At 31.1% G+C, this 21,654-nt stretch overlaps 3 protein-coding genes and 1 non-coding gene across 5 annotated transcripts; 1 reads left to right on the top strand and 3 right to left on the bottom strand.

Moving 5' to 3' along the window:
- Window positions 1–360: 360 nt before the first annotated feature.
- On the bottom strand, window positions 361–1,636 carry LOC105158163 (NAC domain-containing protein 83). Its single transcript, XM_011074809.3, has 3 exons — window positions 1,304–1,636; window positions 858–1,144; window positions 361–721 (listed from the first exon to the last, which is right to left on the bottom strand). Exons 1-3 carry the CDS (start codon window positions 1,482–1,484, stop codon window positions 473–475), a joined length of 717 nt encoding a protein of 238 aa, XP_011073111.1. The 5' UTR covers window positions 1,485–1,636; the 3' UTR covers window positions 361–472.
- Window positions 1,637–8,865: 7,229 nt separating this feature from the next.
- LOC105158162 (mitochondrial import inner membrane translocase subunit TIM8) lies at window positions 8,866–11,016 on the top strand. Its single transcript, XM_011074808.3, has 2 exons — window positions 8,866–9,025; window positions 10,652–11,016. The coding sequence occupies exons 1-2, from the start codon at window positions 8,978–8,980 to the stop codon at window positions 10,838–10,840; spliced, it is 237 nt and encodes a 78-aa protein (XP_011073110.1). The 5' UTR covers window positions 8,866–8,977; the 3' UTR covers window positions 10,841–11,016.
- A 117-nt stretch (window positions 11,017–11,133) lies between these two features.
- Window positions 11,134–15,613, bottom strand: LOC105158161 (putative protein S-acyltransferase 7). 2 transcript variants are annotated; one of them, XM_088878837.1, is made up of 5 exons: window positions 15,151–15,611; window positions 13,942–14,124; window positions 12,866–13,156; window positions 12,247–12,480; window positions 11,134–11,608 (listed from the first exon to the last, which is right to left on the bottom strand). In XM_088878837.1, the coding sequence occupies exons 1-5, from the start codon at window positions 15,226–15,228 to the stop codon at window positions 11,450–11,452; spliced, it is 945 nt and encodes a 314-aa protein (XP_088734963.1). In that variant the 5' UTR covers window positions 15,229–15,611; the 3' UTR covers window positions 11,134–11,449. The 2 variants fall into 2 exon arrangements, with proteins under 2 accessions (XP_088734963.1, XP_088734964.1); XM_088878838.1 differs by lacking the exon at window positions 11,134–11,608 and adding an exon at window positions 11,810–12,164 and having other exon boundaries at window positions 15,151–15,613.
- A 3,274-nt stretch (window positions 15,614–18,887) lies between these two features.
- TRNAQ-UUG (transfer RNA glutamine (anticodon UUG)) lies at window positions 18,888–18,959 on the bottom strand. The gene has a single exon. It is a non-coding gene; the product is annotated as a tRNA-Gln (tRNA).
- Window positions 18,960–21,654: the final 2,695 nt, after the last annotated feature.

Genomic DNA, 21,654 nt, shown 5'->3' with positions numbered 1-21,654 from the left:
TTTTAAGAGTGTGCATGTGAAAATGTTCTTGCTCTTGTTCTTGCCCTCTTCACAAAAGAGTTCTCTTTATTACATAAAGCCAGAGAGAAGCATATGCTTTGCTTGCTTCTTATTCAACCTCTTTCGAACTAATTTCTTCACAAAAATCTAACCCCTTTTCATGGAAAAAGGCAGCAGATTTATTAGAAGCATCCCCTTTCTTTTGGTACACAGAGCAGTTGACTTAGTTGCTGCAGGACTTTTTCCTTTTCCTACATCACATTTTATGTTAGAGAGGGAGCAGAAGTTGATCCAGGTTGTAAGATCATGTTTTTTTTTTTTGTTATCTTGAAAATAAGAAAAATATAATAATCAGAAATATGATCAAATATCTCGACAAGAATTCCTTTATTGAGATGCGAACAATTAATTTCAACGAGCGTTGCTACTTCAGAACGCTTGTTCAATAGCAAGATGCAGAAATATAAATACATTAAACATTACGGCCGCTATTAGTTTCACTGTTAGCAGTATTTGAAGAGACCTCGCTGACAGCACTAGAATCGGAATCACAAGAATATGATGATGACGAAGCAGACGAAGAATCTGTATCGCTTGTCTCTCCTGTTATCATGAAATCATAATTCCTACGCCTACTGTTACTATCAACCTCAGCTTTAGTCCCCCTTTTCTTCGTAAACACATGGCACAAAACCCATTTTCCTATTTGAACCGAAGATCCCTGCAACCGGTAACAAATATCATTAGCATCATTCCACTAAAACAACGAGCTAAATTGGCTAATATTAGCTGCAACAGCTTAAACTTTTAGACGAGGCATTAACTCAGTAAACCAGAAACAGGATTACAAAATTAACCTGAGAACTCCTTTTCTGCTGGATATTGCAAGCTACATTCCCCGAAAGTGCAATGCAGTAGAGATGCATGAACCAATCAGTCCTAACAGCGCGAGGATGCTTCCCCTTGTAGAACACTAGTGTCCTTTTGATCCCCACAATCGGCATCCTCTTCAAGCAGACAATTTGTTTATCTGAACCAGTGATCTTCCAGTAACCCCCACAAGTTGTTCTGCTGCTTCTGTTAACGCTCCGGTAACTGCTTTCGCGCAGGTGGCTAAAAAAGTACCTGTCTTGGTCCGAATTACCTATACAATGAAGCTGCAATTAGCCTAAAAGTACTGATTAACATAAATTATGTCGAGAAGTAGTGCTCTTTGTTTCAACGGATAAGGTCATGTGAGTACATATGTTATTGTCTTGATGCATTGTATGATGTAATTGATCGTTTCTAGAAACAGACGAACCTGGCAACTCCCACGGATGAAAGCTGAAAACGTTGATTTCTGGGATGACTGAAGCAGGCAACGGATACGAAAATGTTTTACGCGCCAAGTACTGAAAAACGATCTCTTCATCGGTGGGCTGGAAACGGAATCCAGGGGGCAGCTTGCTCTCTCCATCTCTAACAAAGTTGAACTTGTCCATGTTGTAGAACTGTATCACTAGTGGCGCTGAAAGCGCAGTAATCCGCCGTGCAAATCTCAGAGTGCACGACGGAGGAAATCAAAGAGAGAGAGAGAGAGAGAGAGAGAGGTTTAATTTAAAGAGGGAGAAGGTGTTGACTTGCATGGAGAATTCACAGTTGGAGCTGATCTTTATAGAGATGGAAATGGCTGTGTGACTTTTGTTCTCCTCCCTTTTTCTTTTTAGGCTGTGTGCTTAACAAAAGATTATGCTGACAGTGTTTTTGCCTCTTTAAAGTATTGTTTCTGGAGAGACATCTGATACTTAGAATGTCTGATTAAATTAATGGTACTCCTACATTTTTAAGATTTCTTCTCATTCTTATTCAGTATTCTCCATAGCTATACTACAGAGGTGTTTGTAATAGCTTTTACTCTTATGGTCAGAAAAGTTGTAGAGAAAATTGAAGAAAATTATATTTTTTATTCCAAAATATAGGATGGTTAACAATATTAGTCACGTACTTTCTGAAATAGCTAATATTAGTCAACCCACACTTTAAGAAAATATTGAAAAGTTAGTCCGCCATAAAAAAATTGCAACGTTTGGAACTAACTTTACAACATTCGGGAATAATTTTAGGACTAACTGCAGTATTTTCCTCAAGAGTGGAACTAACTTTACAACGTTTTTCTAAAGTGTGGGACTAATATTGCAATCATGAAACTAATTTGTGCAACATTTTCCTAAAATATAAGACAAATGTTGACTATTTTAAAAAATGTGGGATTAATATCACATGCTATCCTATATTTTTTAACTTAAATTGTAATTTTCTCAGAAAACTGTAAGTTTAGATGGTAAGCTAGGAGTTTTTGAAAATGAAAGAGAGAAATTGAGAAGGCATGAAGTTTGAGTACCTGTTTGTTTGGGAAAGAAGTTCAATTTGTATAACTTTTACCAATAAGCTATAAAAGTTGATGGTAATATTCGGTTTAAACGAACTTAATGTAAGTGGTTTAAAAATATATATGATAAATTTGTAACATTAGTTTCAACAAAAAGTTGATAAATACTTTCAGTTAATATATTGTAAATATCATGGTGTACAGTTACAAATATCATTTGTGACACAATCATTTATATACACTAGCTAGCAGTTTATGCACACTCGATGCATGTGTACATTTACAGTAAAATTGTAATGAAAAAAAGTTATAAAAATGGATATCACTTATTCAATGAATTGATTATGCAAATCAATTTTAAATAAAAGCAAATTTTCTAAATTAAATGTATAAAGTTGAAGGATGACAACTTTTCTTGTTTAAATTTTCTATTTAATTTTTAGGAAGAAAAGGGTATTTCTGTAAATATACATTTTTTAGAATCGAACTAGTTACTGTAAACCCGTCCTCCATAATTAATAGTATACGTATTGGTATAATGTGAAATATTTGTTGCTTGAAACATATAAATGTTAACTAATCTGACTAGAATTGAAACTGTAAATAGTAATATAAAATATAGTTGAAAATTAAAGAATGAGATTCTTACAAGTACCGATAATTATAAAAGTAGAATCTTTGAATCGTAAAATCTCAATCTTAAGAATCGAGCAATCCTCGACAGTAGAAACGCTGCCATTTGAGTGCTGCAATATATGTCTAATGTAGTTGTAATTTTGATTAATAGATGGGACGAGAATTTTACCCTCACATAATAACATACTAGGTGAATAGTTAAATCTAGAGAGAGAATTTTTAGGAGAGAGAGGTTATGATTTGTCAAATTAAATGAATAGTAGTTTGCTGTAGAAAAATATTTTGGATATTTGTAATCGTGTTGAAAATTATATAGTGTGTAAGGTATATGTATTAATGTATGTCTTATATATAAAAATTACTTTTTTTACTTTCATAAATAGATATTGAAAAAAATTCAGGGACCCCCTGTGATAATAGAAATGTAAAAAAAAAAAAATCTATGAAAATTAAAGTATCAATTACTCCCACGATATAAAATAAAATTCAAAAAAATCCCTACGTACAGAAATTGCGCCACACGCACTTTAACTGTGAAATGGCTATGAAAATACTTTTTTTTTTTAACATTTTTGTCCTTCTTCACATATATAATAATTATTTATATAATAAAATATAATTTTAATTAAATTAATCAAAAAATAATTTATATATTAAAAAAAAAAAGCAGAAGCAGCAGCAACAGAGGCGACCTCCTAGTCTCGTCGCCCAATGCAACGAGGACGATCGGCATCACCCGACGTTGCTCAAACCGTCACCCAAGCCTAGGGTGGGTGGGAAGGGGAGGGAGGAGGAGGTCGGGGTTGGGTGGGGGTGGGGGTGGGGTGGGTTGGGCGGAGGGTGGGAAGCAGTGGGTGGGGGTGGATTATCATTATTATTTTAAAATAATATTTTTATATAAATTATAATTATATATATTATGAGTATATTTTAATAGTTATAAATTATATATATTATAAATTAAAATAATTATATATTAATAGACCTTGTTTGATCGGTTGATTAAGAGGGGTATTTTAGCCATTGTTTCTAAAAAATAAACTCAAGTTTATCAGGAGACGATATGATTATTTATTCATAACATAAGAGTGATTTTTCATATTAAAAATTTCATAAAATTTTATCCAGGGATCAAAATAAATTTAACACAATAAATATTTGTTACCAACATACACATCAATGTCAATTTTCACAGTATTTCTTGGTGATTAAGAATCCTCCAATATATGCAGATGACAATTTGATTGTTGGGCCATTTTTGATACACAAAGGTTGCTTTTCAAAATGTAAGAAATAATTAAGATAAAGTGAGGAAGTGAACATGTCTCTTACCCTACCATTAATTATATGCATACAGTTTGTATTTAAGTTGAAGATCAGTACACAAGAATTGTTTATTAACATATCGATCATATGATAATCAAAGGCAAATATCAACTACTTAGCGCTCCACTCTGCAATTATATGACCAATTTTTTAATAATCATTCTGGGAATCAATTTTTTCATAAAATCACGTTTAATTAAAGCTACACAGTTTTACATATACCTTTTAATTCCGTCACAATTATTCAACTTAGTTATCAATTATGTTCATTAGTTAATTTTTTAATTCTTTCATCGACCTCAAAATTGCGATTGATTTTGAATTTTAATTGTAGTATGAATTTGTATAATCAATTATGAAATTATCAATCCAAACACCATAATTATTTTTTTTAAGCGCTGAACTATTATTAATTTAAATAACTTCATTACAATCAGTCTTGTCAAATATCAGTATCTAACAAAAACAATTACAACAGTCATACGCTAATCAACAGTATCATATCAATAAAATCTAAATAATACCTACTGTGCAGTAGAACAACATCCAATGCATATAGCAGGATTTGAACTCATAACCTCTAAGGTCATGGGACTTCAGCTTCATCAACTAAGCAAAGTCTTATTGACAATTATGAATGCTGCATATATGATTAGCGTCGCAAGATTCTCATTATTATGGCTTATTTTAATTACTTCACATATATATATATATAATACAATATAGTTAAAATTTGATGTATAAATAACTTTATTTTCAATCACTTTTAATGTATATGGATGTCTGACATCTAAAGTTGACTCTTCCACCCGATTAATTATGTGAAATTAATATATAATAAAGACTGCAATATGAAATCTACTTTTCTTGATTTAATTCTGAAAAAAAAAAATAGGGTTGAAAGCAAGAAAAAAGAAATGAAAAGTTTGCTACTTTTTTTGAAAAAAGTAAATAAATCCCTGAAAAGATGGTAAGAGGGATTGACTTGAAAATTGAAATGGGATATGTTTGGAGAGGTGCTTTGCTTCATGGAGAAGATGTTGCTTTTCTTCCTCATTTTTAATGCTAACAATAATAAAGTCAGCTCACCATTCAAAAAGCAAACTGCTCCATCCAATATTTTATGTAACAAAATTAGAGCAATTTACCCCTTTAAATTACTACTATCTTCCCTAAGATTTGACATAATTACAAATACCTCCTTATTGTTCGAAAAAAAACGCAAATACCTGTTTGATTTTAACGTCCGTCTAACAACGAGCTCATACGGTTATGTTTTCATCTAATTTTTGTGGTGAAATGATTAAAACGTCCTTTTGAATTATAAATTATAATGTTATATATATATAATAATTTTTTAAAATATTTTTAAACTAATTCCCTCTAGATTATTTATTTTATCTACCCTCAAGTTCTTTTATATTTTTTCATTTTTTTAATTTTTTAAAATAATTAATAAGGGTAAAATAGTAAGTGTGAATAGCAATTTACGGTCCTGTGATATTAGAAATGAGCAAATTACCCTCTTATAAAAAATAAAAAATAGTAATTTACCCTCCTGTGTTTTAAAAAATGAAGCAATTTACCTCCTTAGATCGGAAGGTAAATTGCTTTATTTTTTCAAATCCTAAGGGGATAAATTGCTACACTTTAAAAAACACAGGAAGATAAATTGTTATCTTATTTTTCAAAAGGGGGTTGTTTGCCTATTCTAATAACACAGGTAGGTGGATTGCATTTTACCCTCATTTCACAATCTAGGGGCTACACAATTATTGTTAATTTGAGTGATGTATTTGTAATTTTTCAAACAACGAGGTGGTATTCATAATTATGCCAAATCTACAAGGAGGTAGTTGTAATTTACCCTTTTTCTATAAAGATAAATTACAATTGGCTTTCGTGAGATTTGACATAATTACAAATACTGTCTTGTTATTTAAAAAGTTACAAATACCCTTTGAAATTAACAATCATCTAACAAATATCATCTCGTGACAGATCATTATAGGGAGTATTTGTTAAACCGTTGTTGATTCCAGGGAGTATTAATAATTTTTTAAATAATAAAAAAATATTTATAATTATAACAAATCTCAGGAGGATTGGTTGTAATTTATCTTTTAAGCAATGATAAGGGAGCGGTTTACATAAGAAATAAGAATTTATATTGATTTATTCATGAGTTGGACTAATGATTGCGATTAATTGAATATAAGTCGAACAGATAAAAAATTATTCAATTTTTATTCGAAGTCATAGTATATATATTAGACCTAAAGCTTAGATGCTCACCAATGAGTTTTCTTATTTTCACTTTTCCTCTTTTAATTTCTTCTGACAATCTAATAATCTCTAATTTGGATAGAGGCTAATTTCTAAGATATTGGGAATATAGTATAAAATGTAGCCATGACTAAATAAATAAATAAAATACCAAAGAGTCGAGCTCAGACCCAAATTAAAATATGGATACATCCAATTTGTACACCTATTATGTTTTGGATTGGCTCGATAGAGTTTGACTCCGTCAAATTAATAACAGCTAACTTGTTGGTATAAACAAAATTATTGTCCGTTCATTAATAAGTCTATATGGTACGAATAGGTTGCAAAAAGATCAAACATAACAAGGAAAAGAAAAGGCATAAAATATTAATGAGCATAGAACTGTAGGGAATTAATATACTTAAAGATGTAACAAATAATTTACTATAAGTTATGACAAATACATTCATATCTATTTATGATTTATTATGCAAAAACTCCTAACTCTAGTTTAGTAAATATTTTATTTAAGGGTAAAATGCAGACACCCCTAGCGTATGGGATCATTTGCACTTTGTCCCCCAACCTTTTTTTTTTTTTTTTTAAACCCAATCTTTTGATTCTGTTGCACTTTGCATTTTTTGGGGAATTATGGTGGAATATTCTATTGGTGTGTATACACGCGTCTAAGAGCGATCTAATTGTAAAGGTTAAATGTAAATAACCCTCCAACGTATGGGATCATTTGCACTTTGCTCCCCCAATCTTTTTACAAAACAAAATATATATATATATATATATATATATATATGGTACAAAGTTCTGTAAATGGGGAGAAAAGGAGAAAATTTTCAGAAAATTTAATATTTGATCTGCATATGAACCATTCCACATTACAAGCCAAATATAATATTGGCACGGATTGAAATGCACATATGCTTGATGGTGGCACCAATAGAAATATAGGAATTTTTTTTCTTTATTTTTTTGGTTTGATTTTTCCTCTTTTTATATACTAGTAGTGTATTTGATTTTGTTGTGAAATTACACTCTTTCATAATATTTTTATATGGTTTGTTGAAGTTCAATCTCTTCATTTGGGTCAATGAATTTTCATATTTTCTTATCTGGGTTTTCTTTTTCAATCTTTGTAATGTTCTGGTGATTTTATGTTTGTGTTGAAGTTTTTTGTTTGTGACCTGAAGTTTAAAATTGTCTTGTTCCGTTTAGGGGCTTCACACACCTGATATTGCAGAAAGTTCATGGTTTTTCTGTTTGTTTTATTTTGTAATGTGAAATTATTTATCTACAAATTATGTAGTTAACTTTTTCTCTATTTTTCAGATTTTTTTCCCATTTTTTCTATTTTTTAATTTATTTTGTTTTTATTACAAGATTTGGAGGGGGGACAAAGTGCAAATGATTCCATATGTTAGAGGCCTACTTGCATTTAACCTTTAAAACTTTACCAAACCCAAAATTGTCTTTAGGTGCGTGCATACACGCGGATGGAATATTATATCATTATTCCCCAAAAAGTGTAAAGTGCAACAAAATTAAAATATTGAATAGAAAAATATATATAAAAAAAAAGTTGGTGAGCAAAATACAAATGACCTCATACATCGGGGTGTATCCATTTTACTCATTATTTAAATACCTACATATGTAATAACTCAATTGTTGTCCACACGGGGCACACGAGAAGAATTTAATCATCCTTGCAAAAGTTGAAAATCCAACCCACGTGAATCTGAATTGAAGCCATTTTGATGTTCAAACACCCTCTAACTAGAACAACCCTGATTTCTTGTTGCCCCCCCCCCCCCCCTCTTGTTTTTGGTTTTTCCAATATCTACTAAATTGCATTCCGAACATTTTTAGAATAAATCTAGAATTTTTATTTTTTTATTCCACGAAATTTTTTTGTTTACCGTAATTATCTATTATGCCCGTTAAATAATTTTTTACTCGGTTATTAACCTTAAGAATAGAATTAATTGTAAGATTTAGCTATAATACGTATTTACATAATCAATTATGAAATTACGAATCTAAATAATATAACTGTTTTTTTAAAATAGAATTGATCTTTTATGATTCATAATCAATTATGTAAACGTAGAGTCGGAATTGGGCCTTATTTAACCAAAGTGGATTACACTTAAAATTTGATTAAATCAAAATGGTTTCAGGGGAAATAATGAAATAATCGGCCGAAGCCCACATCTTCGGCCCAGTTTTCCATCTTCAGTCTTCTGTTCCCCAGTTCGTAAAGGGGTTTTGCTAGGGTTTTTGTACCTAGTTTAAGTCCCACGAAATTTTAGAGTTGAAAATTGTTTGCTTTCCATCACGACAAAAGTTCAGTGATTCTCTATGGACCCTTCATCACTCAACTCTCCGGAGCTGCAGCAATTTCTAAATGTAAGTCTTTCCAAGTATTTGAATATATATGTGTTTGTCTGTTGACGTTCTGTGTGTTGCATTTGGATATTTTTAATTTGATATGCTGTTTATAAGTGTTGCAATGCATCTTTTAGATCAACTATGTTGAAGAAAGTGTGGAAATGGGTTTTCCATTTTTACTTTTCCCCAATTTTCTGAACTCTTTTTTCTTTTTTTTTTGTGGGGGGGGGGGGATTCTTTTCTGTGTAGCGCAATTGATTGAGTGAGGTTATCAAGAATTAGTTCTAGTGAAAATGCAATGTTCAGTTAGTATCAGAAGAATTTAAATTTGAGAATGAGTGTTGAATTATGTGGTACTACTCTTCTTCGTCGCACCATTTTTTATATATCACTCTTGGAACCGTGCCGTTTGTGAAGATTTCACCTCAGTCTGTGTAAAATGTTTATCTGTATGTTCTTGGCCATATAGTGTGTTCGAATGGCATCTTGGTTTCAATTGGTGAAACTGCAAGGATCGAGGAGGAAATAGAATTAGATTCATATGCACTTATATTTACACGCGAATCAGGTTGTTTTTCTTTCAATTGAGACTGTTGCACTGGTATTATCTTTCAGAAAATTGTGGATGGCCATTTGTATCTGTCTGTATTCTGAAATTTAGTTCAGCTATTAGAGTTTGAACTGGCATATCTTGTCTGAAATTTAGTTCAGTTATTAAAATTTGAACTGGCATAGCTTGCTGATCGTAATGTTGGAGGAGCAAGATGGCATCTCCTTGTGTTACCGACATAATTTGAGCTCCAAAAATCTCGTCATCCTTTTCGTTCTAAGCATTTTGCTGTTAATGTTAGTGAAGAGTTATCTTTATTGACCTTTAAATTGGGATGCTTGGTGACCGGGAAAGGTTTCAATACAATTAGGCTGTCTTTTCACTGCTCTGCATAGAATTCTTTAGCGTTTAACTTGTACTCAGGATAACCCTGTTCACCTTCTCTAGCATCTCTTGGGACAGGGGATAATTTCCACTGCAAAAGGACTTTGAGTTACAGACTTACAGTTTCCTTGAAAAGAAGTACTTAGTTGAATTACAATGTGACTGCAGACACTTAAAAATATAAGATGGCGACGTCAAATAAGGAGTTATTTTAGAGGCTCAATATGTTAGTATTTTGAATATCTTATGGATGATGTCTCACGTTAATGCTAGTGGAACATGAATGTATCAAAACTTTTGTTGCAAGCCCTTCATTAAATTACGCAACTTTAGGAAAATCCTACCCTGCGCTTGTTGGCTTGCATTCACTTTGTAGTGTAGTTATTGTAAAGTATTCACCCTGGGAATGGCTTGACTGTAGCGACACTAGGTTTCTGTTCTGTCTAGACTTGTCCACTATATACTGTTTCTATGTAGCTACAGAATAGCTATAAATTAATATAACTGCAAATTTAAAGTTCATATGAGCTATAATCTGGATTCATTTGTCAATTGTGAAGTCATAAACCCTCAATCCACTGGTAACTCGGTCAGGGAACCCTTTTGGTGCAGTTTTATGATCTTAAGTCATTCCATTCTAAAATTCCTTATGGACTACTATTGCCTCAGTTTGACTTGTGTTGTTTATTCTTTTCTTTGCCTCTTTTCAGCAAGAAAAAGAGAAGGCAATGGTTACCGAAATGATAGGAAAGTTGACATCTGCTTGCTGGGACAAATGCATAACAGGAACTCCAGGAAGCAAGTTCAGTTCTAGTGAATCAAATTGTCTCACCAACTGTGCTCAACGCTATATGGATATGAGTCTCATCATCATGAAACGTTTCCAGCAAGGAAGTTAGGCTAATAATATTTCTTTTGATTTAGAAAATTCCTGAGTTTCTGATCAATAGTGTCCTAGCAACAATGGACTTAAGCTTAACCTTACCCTGCATTCAAGGGAAATTTTATCATCTCAGTTGAATACTACCCAGGAACGTCTTTTTCAATTTTTCATTCTCCAAGGCTTTTAGTTTCATTTTTCGTCCAATGTCTATGTGCATTATGCTTCATGACTAGCCACTTAGTTACTGCACCATATGCCCAATTTGAGCTGGATAGACCCTGTCTGTGGGAGAGAGAGAGAAATTGGATATATGGGCAAATTTTGCATTTTCAAGAATCATAAAATTGAGATTCTTTGAATTGAACTACTATATACACACATCCAATGCTGTTGCTGGTTTCAATCTCATTTTTTCCTATTTACCTTTCCCCCTCAATACTTTCCCCTGTTCAATTTTCAGCAATAATTGATCTTGTCAATCTTATGTCTGGATATTGTTGCTGATAAGAGCGATCCATTCAGACGGTAATGGACCATCTACAACCAAAGCTTCAATCCCAATTGCCTTTTTTTGCTCCCCTTCTCCATTTGCCGGTTTTGTGCAGACGAAACTAGCATCGACAGTTTAAGGTGGCATCACAGACTTTTTCTGCAGCTTAGCTCGGAAGTTGATCTTGGATTTTGGAATGCTACTGCAGAATACCTCCATGAAGTTTTTGACAATACCTTTATTAAAGGGGTTGGTATGCCTGCTGTAGTGATATCTAAATTTCTCATATGTCGACTGCATTGAAGAAATATTTACAGAAGTTGGAAAATGCATATTACATAAATAAATTAAAACCATAGCAACAATTTTGTGATCAGAGTATTTTTCAGGTTTTTTAGCAATGGTTTGGTAATAATTTGATGAAATCATCAATCGTTAAATTCACAGATAACCCGTCCATTTATTAAAAGGACAAAGCATTTGCATGCAATAATATAAAAAAAATCACACAATATACTAAAAACGGCATACAACAGATTGTCCTTAGAAATAACTTTTAGACTATGGTATTTAACTTCATCGGCGATGCAATTAAAATCAACTAAAATTCAGGACATGTTAGTAAAATGGCTGACACAATGGTAAAAGATCCGTCCCTGGTAATCATAGCAAATATTATAGGATTTATCAGCTAGTGAAAATATTGAGTTTTTACTGGATACATTTTAAAAAATTTCCGTGTTCTATTCAGTAAGATACAGATTATGTTTGGCAAAAGCTACAGACAGTTTTGGTCGTGGTTATCCATCTCGACGTGACAGAGCATGAAAAGGTTCAAGAATCAGTTTCCCTTTCAAAACAAGAAACCATATTACAAACAGGAAGATTTTAAATGAAAGAAAACCTCAAAGCCATAAAGATCAGCAGATTACCTGGTTTACACATATGAGGTAGGGATGGAAGACTGAGAGCCCGCCAACAAACCAGAGTGCTAGAAAAGAATAAACAATAAGTGCGATGGAGGCAGGTGTCTTCCTCATTGCTTTCCATATGGAGGTCTTTTCACTGTCCATAATCTTTCTAATATAGACCCAGCAAAACCCGTGACCATATAAGCAAAGAAGTGTTGCGGAGAAGACAAACATGAAAAAGAAGCGATAGTTTCTCTGCAACCAGAATAAAAGATAAAGTGGTTCAGGTTCAATCAAATCATTCTCCTTAATATCATATATAAATTTCCTAAACTAAGTTTTGAAAGAATCTGAGCAGGGCATATTTTGAAGCAAAGAGCGACTAAGCTCCAACTTCCAGCAGGGAAGACTAATGCTGCAAGTGGTTTTCTTTAAAAATTTTCCTTGTGTAAATTAGAGTATAAGGACTGTGGAATGAAGCTGCAGCGCTCTAATTATTAGGAGATACATATCCAAATAAACATGAAAAGAATGGATATCACGGAAGCTCCGATGGTCCAAGAAAGTGTTATTGAACAAATATCATGCAGGCTGTCATCAATGGATACATCAAGAGTCGCAACTCAAAACCAAGGCATACCAGTCCGATACACTGTCCAAGCCAAGGACAGTGATGGTCAAACCGTTCCACACAGTTATTGCAAATTGAGCAATGTGAACTACGTGGAGGCCTATAAAGCATACAAGTCTCACAGTATTTGACTTTCATGGTTACTCCATTAACGACAACATCTTTTGTCCGAGGCAAACTTGCCGTTTGGCCAGGGCCAGGTTCCACATTAGCTCCCAAATTTTCTGGTGCCGGAGGGCGAGTGTTGCGAGGAATTATACCAGGATCTCTTCCAGAAGTCAGTAGAAGGAGGACTAACACCTGGAGAAGTACATGCAATAAGAAATGTTGCTTATAATGATGCGTTCTAGTGTAGATAAAAGAAAGCAGGAAATGATCCTATATTGATTATTTTAGCATAATGTATTTCTGGTACAATTTGGAAGGCAATCAGCCATCTATATGGGAAATGATAAAAGTGTGGAGCAAATTGTTTCCTCTATTCAATTCAATGGTAACAGCAGAATAATATGCCACTTTTAATTTCTGTGCATTTCAATTTCAGTTACACTTTAGTTTTCTTTAAAAGTCGGATAGAAGATAGAGATGCAAGAAAGTACAAGATGATACGTGCGCATTGGCTTCAAAAATCAAAGATCAAAAGATACCTTCATTTTATGTGCTTGGACCCTACCTTCTGAACTGCTAGATTGACAATAACAGCAGAATCAAACTAGAAATTGCATGGCAACAATTCATAACAACTTTTAAGAATAGTTTCCTCATATATTCTGAATCTACAACTTCCTTTTCTGTCACGGTTTGCATGCTTGTGCATTGAATGAACATATTTTCAGAATTTACTAATATCTTTTGTACAAGCAGATATGCCATTTGCATGAAAAGTAAAGAAAAATAAGAATCAGAAGACAAATTACATGCCCTTATCAATAAGTACCTAATTAACGATCGCTCATCTATGCAAGAGCTTAGAAACTTTAAAAGTAAATCTATAGAGAAATATAAACCTAATGAAGCCAGAGGATAGCAGGGGTACTGAACAATAACAAAGAAACAGAAACTTGAAAGAAGGAAACTGGACTTACATATACTGTGAAAACAATAAATACAACCAAGATTGAGATCCCCCAATTTCCAGAAAACTCATCCATCAGCTTTCTGGCGATGAAGACGCAGAAAACAACAGCAGGAGCAAGCATCAGAAATAGTGTAAAAAATAGCGATCCAACATCAGGCCCAAAAATTAACCTCCCCCCAAGACAAAATTTCTGCAAGGAAACGTCGAAGAACAGATTTTAGAAAATGTAAGAACAAGCATCTCATGGTGAGATCTTCTGATAGAAAGATAAAAAGGGTGTGAGAATAAACTTATAAGACTTTTACAAATATTTTACAAGAGAATAATAATTTCTTAGGGGTACAGCTTATCAGCTGCTCACAAAAAGTTTCCAATTCATTTTTCAGATTTTTACATGCTCCTACAATGTTGATCATATTAATTATAAATTATCATAGCTATCATTGTATAAGCTCCATAATTTTACTTTATCCAAACACTGAAACTCTTATGTTTAAAATAGAGCTAACAGTTTATAAGCTGTAAAATGGTCTTATAAGATCTCTTAGACAAGCTCAACCAAATATGTGTTTTAGCAGCAGCACTTATATTCCATAACAAAACATATAATAATGCGGCACTTCAGAAAACTCCATCCTTAAACCAGAAACTTTCTTGCTAGGGACAACAGATAGAAAGTACTCACGACTTTCACGTATATAAAGAAATATGTTTTGATTCTGAACACAATCAAGCAAATGTTTCGATATGTTTTCACCATTTCTTTTTGGGTTCCATTGTATGGGAAATTAGAACATGGTCTTTGCATACTTCAGAGCAGCAAAAAGCAAGCTAATTCTTCATTCCACCATGCCAATTTTGATTTATTTTTAGCTCCCCACAGCCCAGAAAAGCCTAAAAAGTAATCCATAAAAGAGCTGTTCACTACTCCAGCCAAAAATTGCAAAGATACAACAGAAAAAGTTGCATTCCAGTCGTACTGAAATCCCACAAACCAGACATAAAAATTTGAACACCTTCCAAACCACAGCAGACGTGAAGATAACATGAATATTCAGATTATTACCATCAAATGAAGCTTTCAATTTAGAACGAGGAAGTTAAATCTTAACTCAATCCCTGATCATAAAATCTTAAAACCTCAACGTAATGAAGTTATTTCTCCCAGATAGCAGGAGTCCATAATCAGATAATAAGAAATAGTTGATGATATTACGTTTTTCCCCGGCCAAGCTTGGTAAGTCCGGAGCACCTCCGCCGCACCGTGGGACTCCGGCGGCGCAACTGCATTCATCCCTCTTCCCAAAACTAACTTTCTTTTCTAACAAACTAATTCTTTCTTTCTCTAAACACAGCAAAATGGGATTAAATGTTAGCGGGAAAATAATCAATCGTAGTGAGAAAAGTCACAGCGACGAATTCAAAAGAAAACCGAAAGCATTTGGTGGAATATAGTTGGAGGAATACTACATGACAAGGCGGCTTTGGTGCGAGCATATCGTACTTCGATCGGATGACGCCACCTCCGCCGACGATTACGTCATATTCCGGCCGCCGACTCCGGGGGTTTAAGGTGGTGATGGGTTGGAGAGAAGAATTCCTACTCAAGCTAATTTGGCTGGTGGACTGTGTGTAATGCGTAGCGTGGTGGGTAATTAATGACATTTATTTAACTTTCTTTGATTTGTTGAATATTTTATGATTTCTTGATCGGATAATTATCTGCTCAATTTGATCAATTCTGATTCCTAATATATATGTAAATTTCCTCTTATTGAGTTTTTCTTGTTCAAGATCAAACAAGAATATCCATGATTTTATTACTTTAAAAACATAATAATACTAAAAATATGTTTATTGAAAAAAATATATTTAATTTTTTTTAGTATTACATCGATTCAATTAATACATTAATACGACTAATAATAGTAAGAAATTAAAATAAATTCATAAAAATAAAATATATAACCACTCGTCCGATAAAACTCAAACCCATAAGCTCGTAAAACTTCAATTTTAACCTTAACCACTGAGTTTAGACATGCATCACTAATAAATATGTTTAGTTTTTAATCAATATTAGTGTTATAATCTCCTGTATTTAATTAGAAGGATTTAATTAATAAATTACAATTTTGAATATGAACGACAAATAATATATTAAGAATAAGGAATATGCACTCCACTCCGTCGTAATTATAATAAATTTATTGTGATTTGAAAAATTATATCAGCACCCTTGAAGTTTGTTTCCGTCTAATAAATAAGTTTTTCTATTAGTCAAAATTTATTGAATTTACTGATATTAATAAAAAAAATTAATGAAAATTGATATTTATCCTCGATTGACTGATTACTAATTTGTTGCAGGTGAAATAATATTTTTTGGACTAAACTACTCATGAATATATATCTCCTCATATGCATTAACGCATGAAAAATGAATGAGGGTAATTTGATCATAAAAAAATATATTTGACCTGCAAAAATCAGTAATAAGTCAATCGAATGTAAGTTTCAATTTTTCTTTAGTTTTGTTTATTAATATCAGCAAATTTTTTATGAATTTTAACTAATAGATGGACTTATTTATTAAACGGAAGCAAACCTCATGGGTATTAGATGTAATTTTTCAAACTATAAAAAATTTACACGTGCTTACACTAAACCTCAGGAAAAAGAAGTATAATTATCCCTAAAAATATTGTAGTAGTTGTTGATTTATTATAGTAGTTATTCATAATTTATATATATTTGCTAATAATAATTGATATAAGAATTATTTATTATTGATATTTTTTATGTAACTATAACTCAAACTATATATATATATATACACTATATAAAAATGTTCTATTTTTACTCATAAATGACGGTTACTTACACCGCAACACGAATTTTTAAAATTTATCAAAAATATTTCTTATATATTTTTCAACCACATCTACTCAAATTCTTCTTCTCATCTATATATCTCAACTAATATAATAAAGAAAATATTTTTTTTCATTTATAAATGATGGTTTGTGACACATGCGGAACCAATTTTTTTTTTTATATCGATAACATATTTAAGTTAAATTTATTTATTTATTTATATATTTATTGAAATATGATATGTTAATTATATATTTTATTATTATGTATAATATATTTTAAAATATAAAAATAATATTTATTAATATATATACAATAACGGCGTACCATATCAATATCAATTAGTATATTTATATGAAAAGTTATTTTATGTGGGGCATGAGGTTGGAGTGTGATTTGTCCAAGGTATCAAATCCATGTAGAAGGTAAGTGCGAGGAAGAAAGGTAGGCGTTTAGGCGTGGACATGTCAGGGAATAAAAATGGAGATAACTTGCAAGCCTTGCTTATTATTTTTTTTTTCTCGTCACACGTTATTTTTGTGTGTATATAATATATAATTTTTTATATTTTAAAATATATTATAAATAAAAATAAAATATATAAATTAATATATCATATTTTATAAAAAGAGAAATAAAAAAATAATAATAATTTGGAGGTATTATTGAGACAAAAAAAAAAAAAGTATAGCGATGTCATAAACTGTCATTTATGAATAAAAAATATCTTCGTTTTGTATATTAGTATAAATATTATATTTGGATTGACGAATGTAAATTTAAGAATTTTAATTTTATGTGTATATGTGTATTTATATAAAGGCAAGCAATACAACAATTCAATTAATATATTAATATGACTAACTTTATTGAATTTGAAATGCTATTAGATATTTTAATGATGTTACATATTTTGACAACAACGTTAAAAAATATTAGTCAATGAAAACTAGTTCAGTTGGTGAAGTTGAGGTCCTGTAACTTCTAAATCATGAGTTTGAATCCCGTTTTATTGCGTCGTTCAGTTCATAAAATGATTTGGTCAAAATTACAAAATCAGATAAGGTATAAAATTGTTACATTTTTTAATTAAGAGTGATTTTGAACCATGGATTGAATTCATACCAAATGGACTTTGTTCTAAATCAAGTGAACTTATGGTTTCATTGAACTTTTATAAATGTTGAATAATTGAGATAATTTGAGATTAAATCTATAAGTTTACATATAAAGATTGAGAGAAATATCAATAAAGAAACACCCCAACTATAGTAATTATTTGAGTATATATTAATAAATGAACAAACTTCTGAAGCTTATAACCTATCTATGTTTCTTCTAATGCATGTTTTAAGACTGGATGCTAACTACTTGTAGCGATAATTATTAATGACGTTTTAGTGTAGTGGTTAAAGTTAAGGTTTCGTTATATTTAAAATTGTGTACATGGACATGACACAATATGATACGGATCTAGCAGCACAAATAATTTAAAAAATTTAGGACATGATACGACACTAACACTGTCATATATAATATATATGTATATTATTATCTATATTCTCGATTCTCATAAAATTAAAATAAATATGAAATATATAATGATAAAACATAATGTAAGCATGTTTACATTTAAATTCTTAACCAAATGTGATTTAAAAAATTTACATAATCAATATATTTTTAAAAATATGCAATGAAAAATTTATAGTCATCCAACTTAGTTAAATCGAGATGATTATCTCTCGAATTTTTAGTAATTTCATCCTAAAAGCTTTAGTATGAGAGGATTGAATTAATTATTATTATTATTTTATTAAGCCCATCTCTCTGTCTTTTCTCTGGAGGTTATGGTTTTAAACAATCTTGATGCTCTACACTTTTGATGTGAGGGTATGTATTAATTTTTGTATATTAAACTCTTAATTATTTTACGATTTTATGTATTAATTTTTTTGAAAAACAGTATCGTTCAACTTAAATTTCATTGGCATAAAACACTTTTAGTTTGGGCTTCCAAAGCGCAGTTGGTATAGGCCCAAAAGTTTTGTTTCCTAATATAAATAAAAAGGGGAAAGGTCCCACCGGGAGTCGAACCCAGGTCGCTGGATTCAAAGTCCAGAGTGCTAACCACTACACCATGGAACCTGTGATGTTCGGGTTTTAGTGATGATTTATTCCTTTTTTTGTTCGAGATCTAATCTATGCTTTATAATTTTATTTAATAGATATTTGTGTTATTCTTGGTACTTTTATCACAAATAATCTAATTTATAAATGATATGGTCAATTATTCATATTTTTCTAGCCAATTGAATTTTTAATTTTTTTTAGTTGAATAATTAGGGGTAACATAGCATATTATGTAACAATAGTTGATTATGTTATAGGGAATGCATGATCGAACTTAAATAAATTCTCTTAAAAATTTATTAGTTAGAATTGAACCTTTATAATTCTTAATGTTATTGGTTAATTAAATCTTGTAAATATTTTCAAAATTGTTCATTGATTAGAAATTAGCCACGCTCCTTTGTTGACCGAAACGTAAGGAAAGATGACCGAGGCCGTCAGGTCGTACAAATGACAACCATAACTGATTCATTTATTTGAATGATTGTCATCTATGCATCAATCATCAATAAGGGAACAAACATGAAGTTGACTTTTTAACTGAAAAACTTTTCTCTTACATTGATTCATCTCCTTTAATATCATCTTTCAGTTAAACCTCAAATGAAATCTCCCCTTTTTGTTATTTGAAGAAATTAATTTATAACCACTTTATGAGAAAATCAATCCTACTCATCAATTATCACTGAAATACTAATAGAAAATTATTTTTGATGGCTTCAATAACCATCATTGATTAAATATTTAATTTGAATTGAGAATATTATATCCAATTAATTAAATTATATAATTTATTAGAAAGAATTGTTATTATAACTAATTTATTCAACTTAACTAAACTTATTAATAAAATATTTAATTATATGTGTAGTGCTTACTTAAATCCAATAATATCGATGGATTAATGAAAAATTACTAATAAAGAAAAAATATTTGAAACATACTATGCTTATTCAAAGAGTATTTAATTATTTAAATAATTTTAAAATAAACATAGGGATGCTGTCAAAAACTACAAGTGAATATTTCATTCTGTGGTTAGCTATGTTAGCGAAACTCACAACCGCAGATAAGGCATGGCTCAACATCAACTCTCGGGAGTGTGTTCTTTGCAATAGCGGACAGATGGAGACACACGACCACTTATTTTTTATATGTGAGTTTGCTGGTAGATGTCTTCAACTGCTTCAACACCATGTACGTTCTACTTGGCCTGATTACAATTCTCAATAGGGTATTATTAGGACAAGTCGAAAATGGAGAGAACGCCACCTTCTAAAAGCGACATCAAGGGCAATCTTGGCTTCTCTGATCTTTGTGTACCACTTATGGATGGAGTAAGTCATCAGTCATTGACTAAAAGAGTCATTGAGCATATCCCAATCTATATTATGAGTGATGACTTACGTCACAGCATTCAAACGGTGATAGTCTTGAGAATATGGAAGAAAATTGGAGCGTGAACGTGTCTCATGTATAGTTGGCTCTATTGTATGATTCCTTTTATTAATGAAATTTACCTTTAAAAAAAAAAACTACAAGTAATTCCTTTCATAATATATTATAATCATCGCTTTTCATCTCAAAAAAAAAAAAAAAACATAAAAAATAAGGGATTTGTAAGTAATGATAATATTAGTGAAGATTATAGTCTATTAGTGTTTTAATTTATCTGAATATATCCATTATGTAAATGAGGACATTGTAGTTCATGTGACAGTACAAAGCATCGGAGGAGATCTTTTTTAGCATGAGCTATATGGAGATATTTATTATAAATGTTGACATGCAACAGAAGAAATGACAACCTCACACAAGCTACGTCTATAAAATCTGACGTTCAGTTGGATTTGGTAAGTACTAATTACAATTATATTAGTATTTGTAAAATTGAAAGATATATGTATATTGTGTATGAGTATATATATATATATCAAAAGTGATTTTTCTTGCGACGAAATTGAGTAAAATATTTTTTTAAATTTTTTTATTAATAAACGAAAATGAATATGATATTTGGTTATGTATTTAGATTTAAATGGGCATTCGGGATAAGAAATATTCGTAATTATGTCAAATTTAATGGGAGTCGTTATAATTATCCTATATACATGAGTGATACATTAATATTGAATAAATTTGGACTCTTTTAGATTTTTAGAAATAAATTATTATAATAATGAAAAATAAAATGTATATTTCTTGATGATTAAACATATATAGGAATCAAGCGTTCACCATAACTTGAACCGGAAAAAAAAAAAAAGAACTAACCTAACATGCAAATGAAATAAATCATAAAGAAAAGTTGAATTCCATCATAAACTTAGTACTGAAGTCAAGAGATAGAGAGAAGACGAGAGTTGATGTGTTTGACATATGAATTACCAATCTATTTATACTACTGATTTCTGCACCAACCATCCTTCCTTCGGCAGCAAAATTCGTTCCCTTTCTTTTTTACTTATTGATTTGTCTGCGCGGTTAAGTATGGGCACGTCAACTCAAATATGCAAATCTATCACGATTTTCTCTTTTCCTTTGATTATAATTTATTCTGTCGTTGATTTGGGACTTTCTAATTCTTACGAATTAAGTAATTAAGTTTCATATAACTTCTTCTTTATCCCAAATTAATTAAAATAAATATTTTGTAAATAAACCTTAAACAAGAAATCGGTGAAAAAAGAACAAATCTCATGGGGTGATA

The sequence above is a fragment of the Sesamum indicum genome, linkage group LG3 (genome assembly GCF_026168435.1).
Source record: "Sesamum indicum cultivar Baizhima isolate 11 linkage group LG3, ASM2616843v1, whole genome shotgun sequence".
NCBI lineage: Eukaryota > Viridiplantae > Streptophyta > Magnoliopsida > Lamiales > Pedaliaceae > Sesamum > Sesamum indicum.
Note: the sequence above shows the minus strand (reverse complement) of the source record. Positions and strands in the feature narration are given on the sequence as shown.

What these genes read in the sequence shown, in the direction of transcription:
- LOC105158163 (XM_011074809.3), bottom strand. Translation starts at nt 1,484, where the DNA reads ATGGACAAGTTCAACTTTGTTAGAGATGGAGAGAGCAAGCTGCCCCCT. An exon ending in TCATCCGTGGGAGTTGCCAG is followed by an intron (nt 1,145 to 1,303) that starts GTTCGTCTGTTT and finishes TTCATTGTATAG; the next exon opens with GTAATTCGGACCAAGACAGG. An exon ending in AGCAGAAAAGGAGTTCTCAG is followed by an intron (nt 722 to 857) that starts GTTAATTTTGTA and finishes TACCGGTTGCAG; the next exon opens with GGATCTTCGGTTCAAATAGG.
- LOC105158162 (XM_011074808.3), top strand. Translation starts at nt 8,978, where the DNA reads ATGGACCCTTCATCACTCAACTCTCCGGAGCTGCAGCAATTTCTAAAT. An exon ending in AGCTGCAGCAATTTCTAAAT is followed by an intron (nt 9,026 to 10,651) that starts GTAAGTCTTTCC and finishes GCCTCTTTTCAG; the next exon opens with CAAGAAAAAGAGAAGGCAAT.
- LOC105158161 (XM_088878837.1), bottom strand. Translation starts at nt 15,228, where the DNA reads ATGAATGCAGTTGCGCCGCCGGAGTCCCACGGTGCGGCGGAGGTGCTC. An exon ending in TTATTGTTTTCACAGTATAT is followed by an intron (nt 13,157 to 13,941) that starts GTAAGTCCAGTT and finishes GTACTTCTCCAG; the next exon opens with GTGTTAGTCCTCCTTCTACT. An exon ending in TTGGACAGTGTATCGGACTG is followed by an intron (nt 12,481 to 12,865) that starts GTATGCCTTGGT and finishes TTCTGGTTGCAG; the next exon opens with AGAAACTATCGCTTCTTTTT.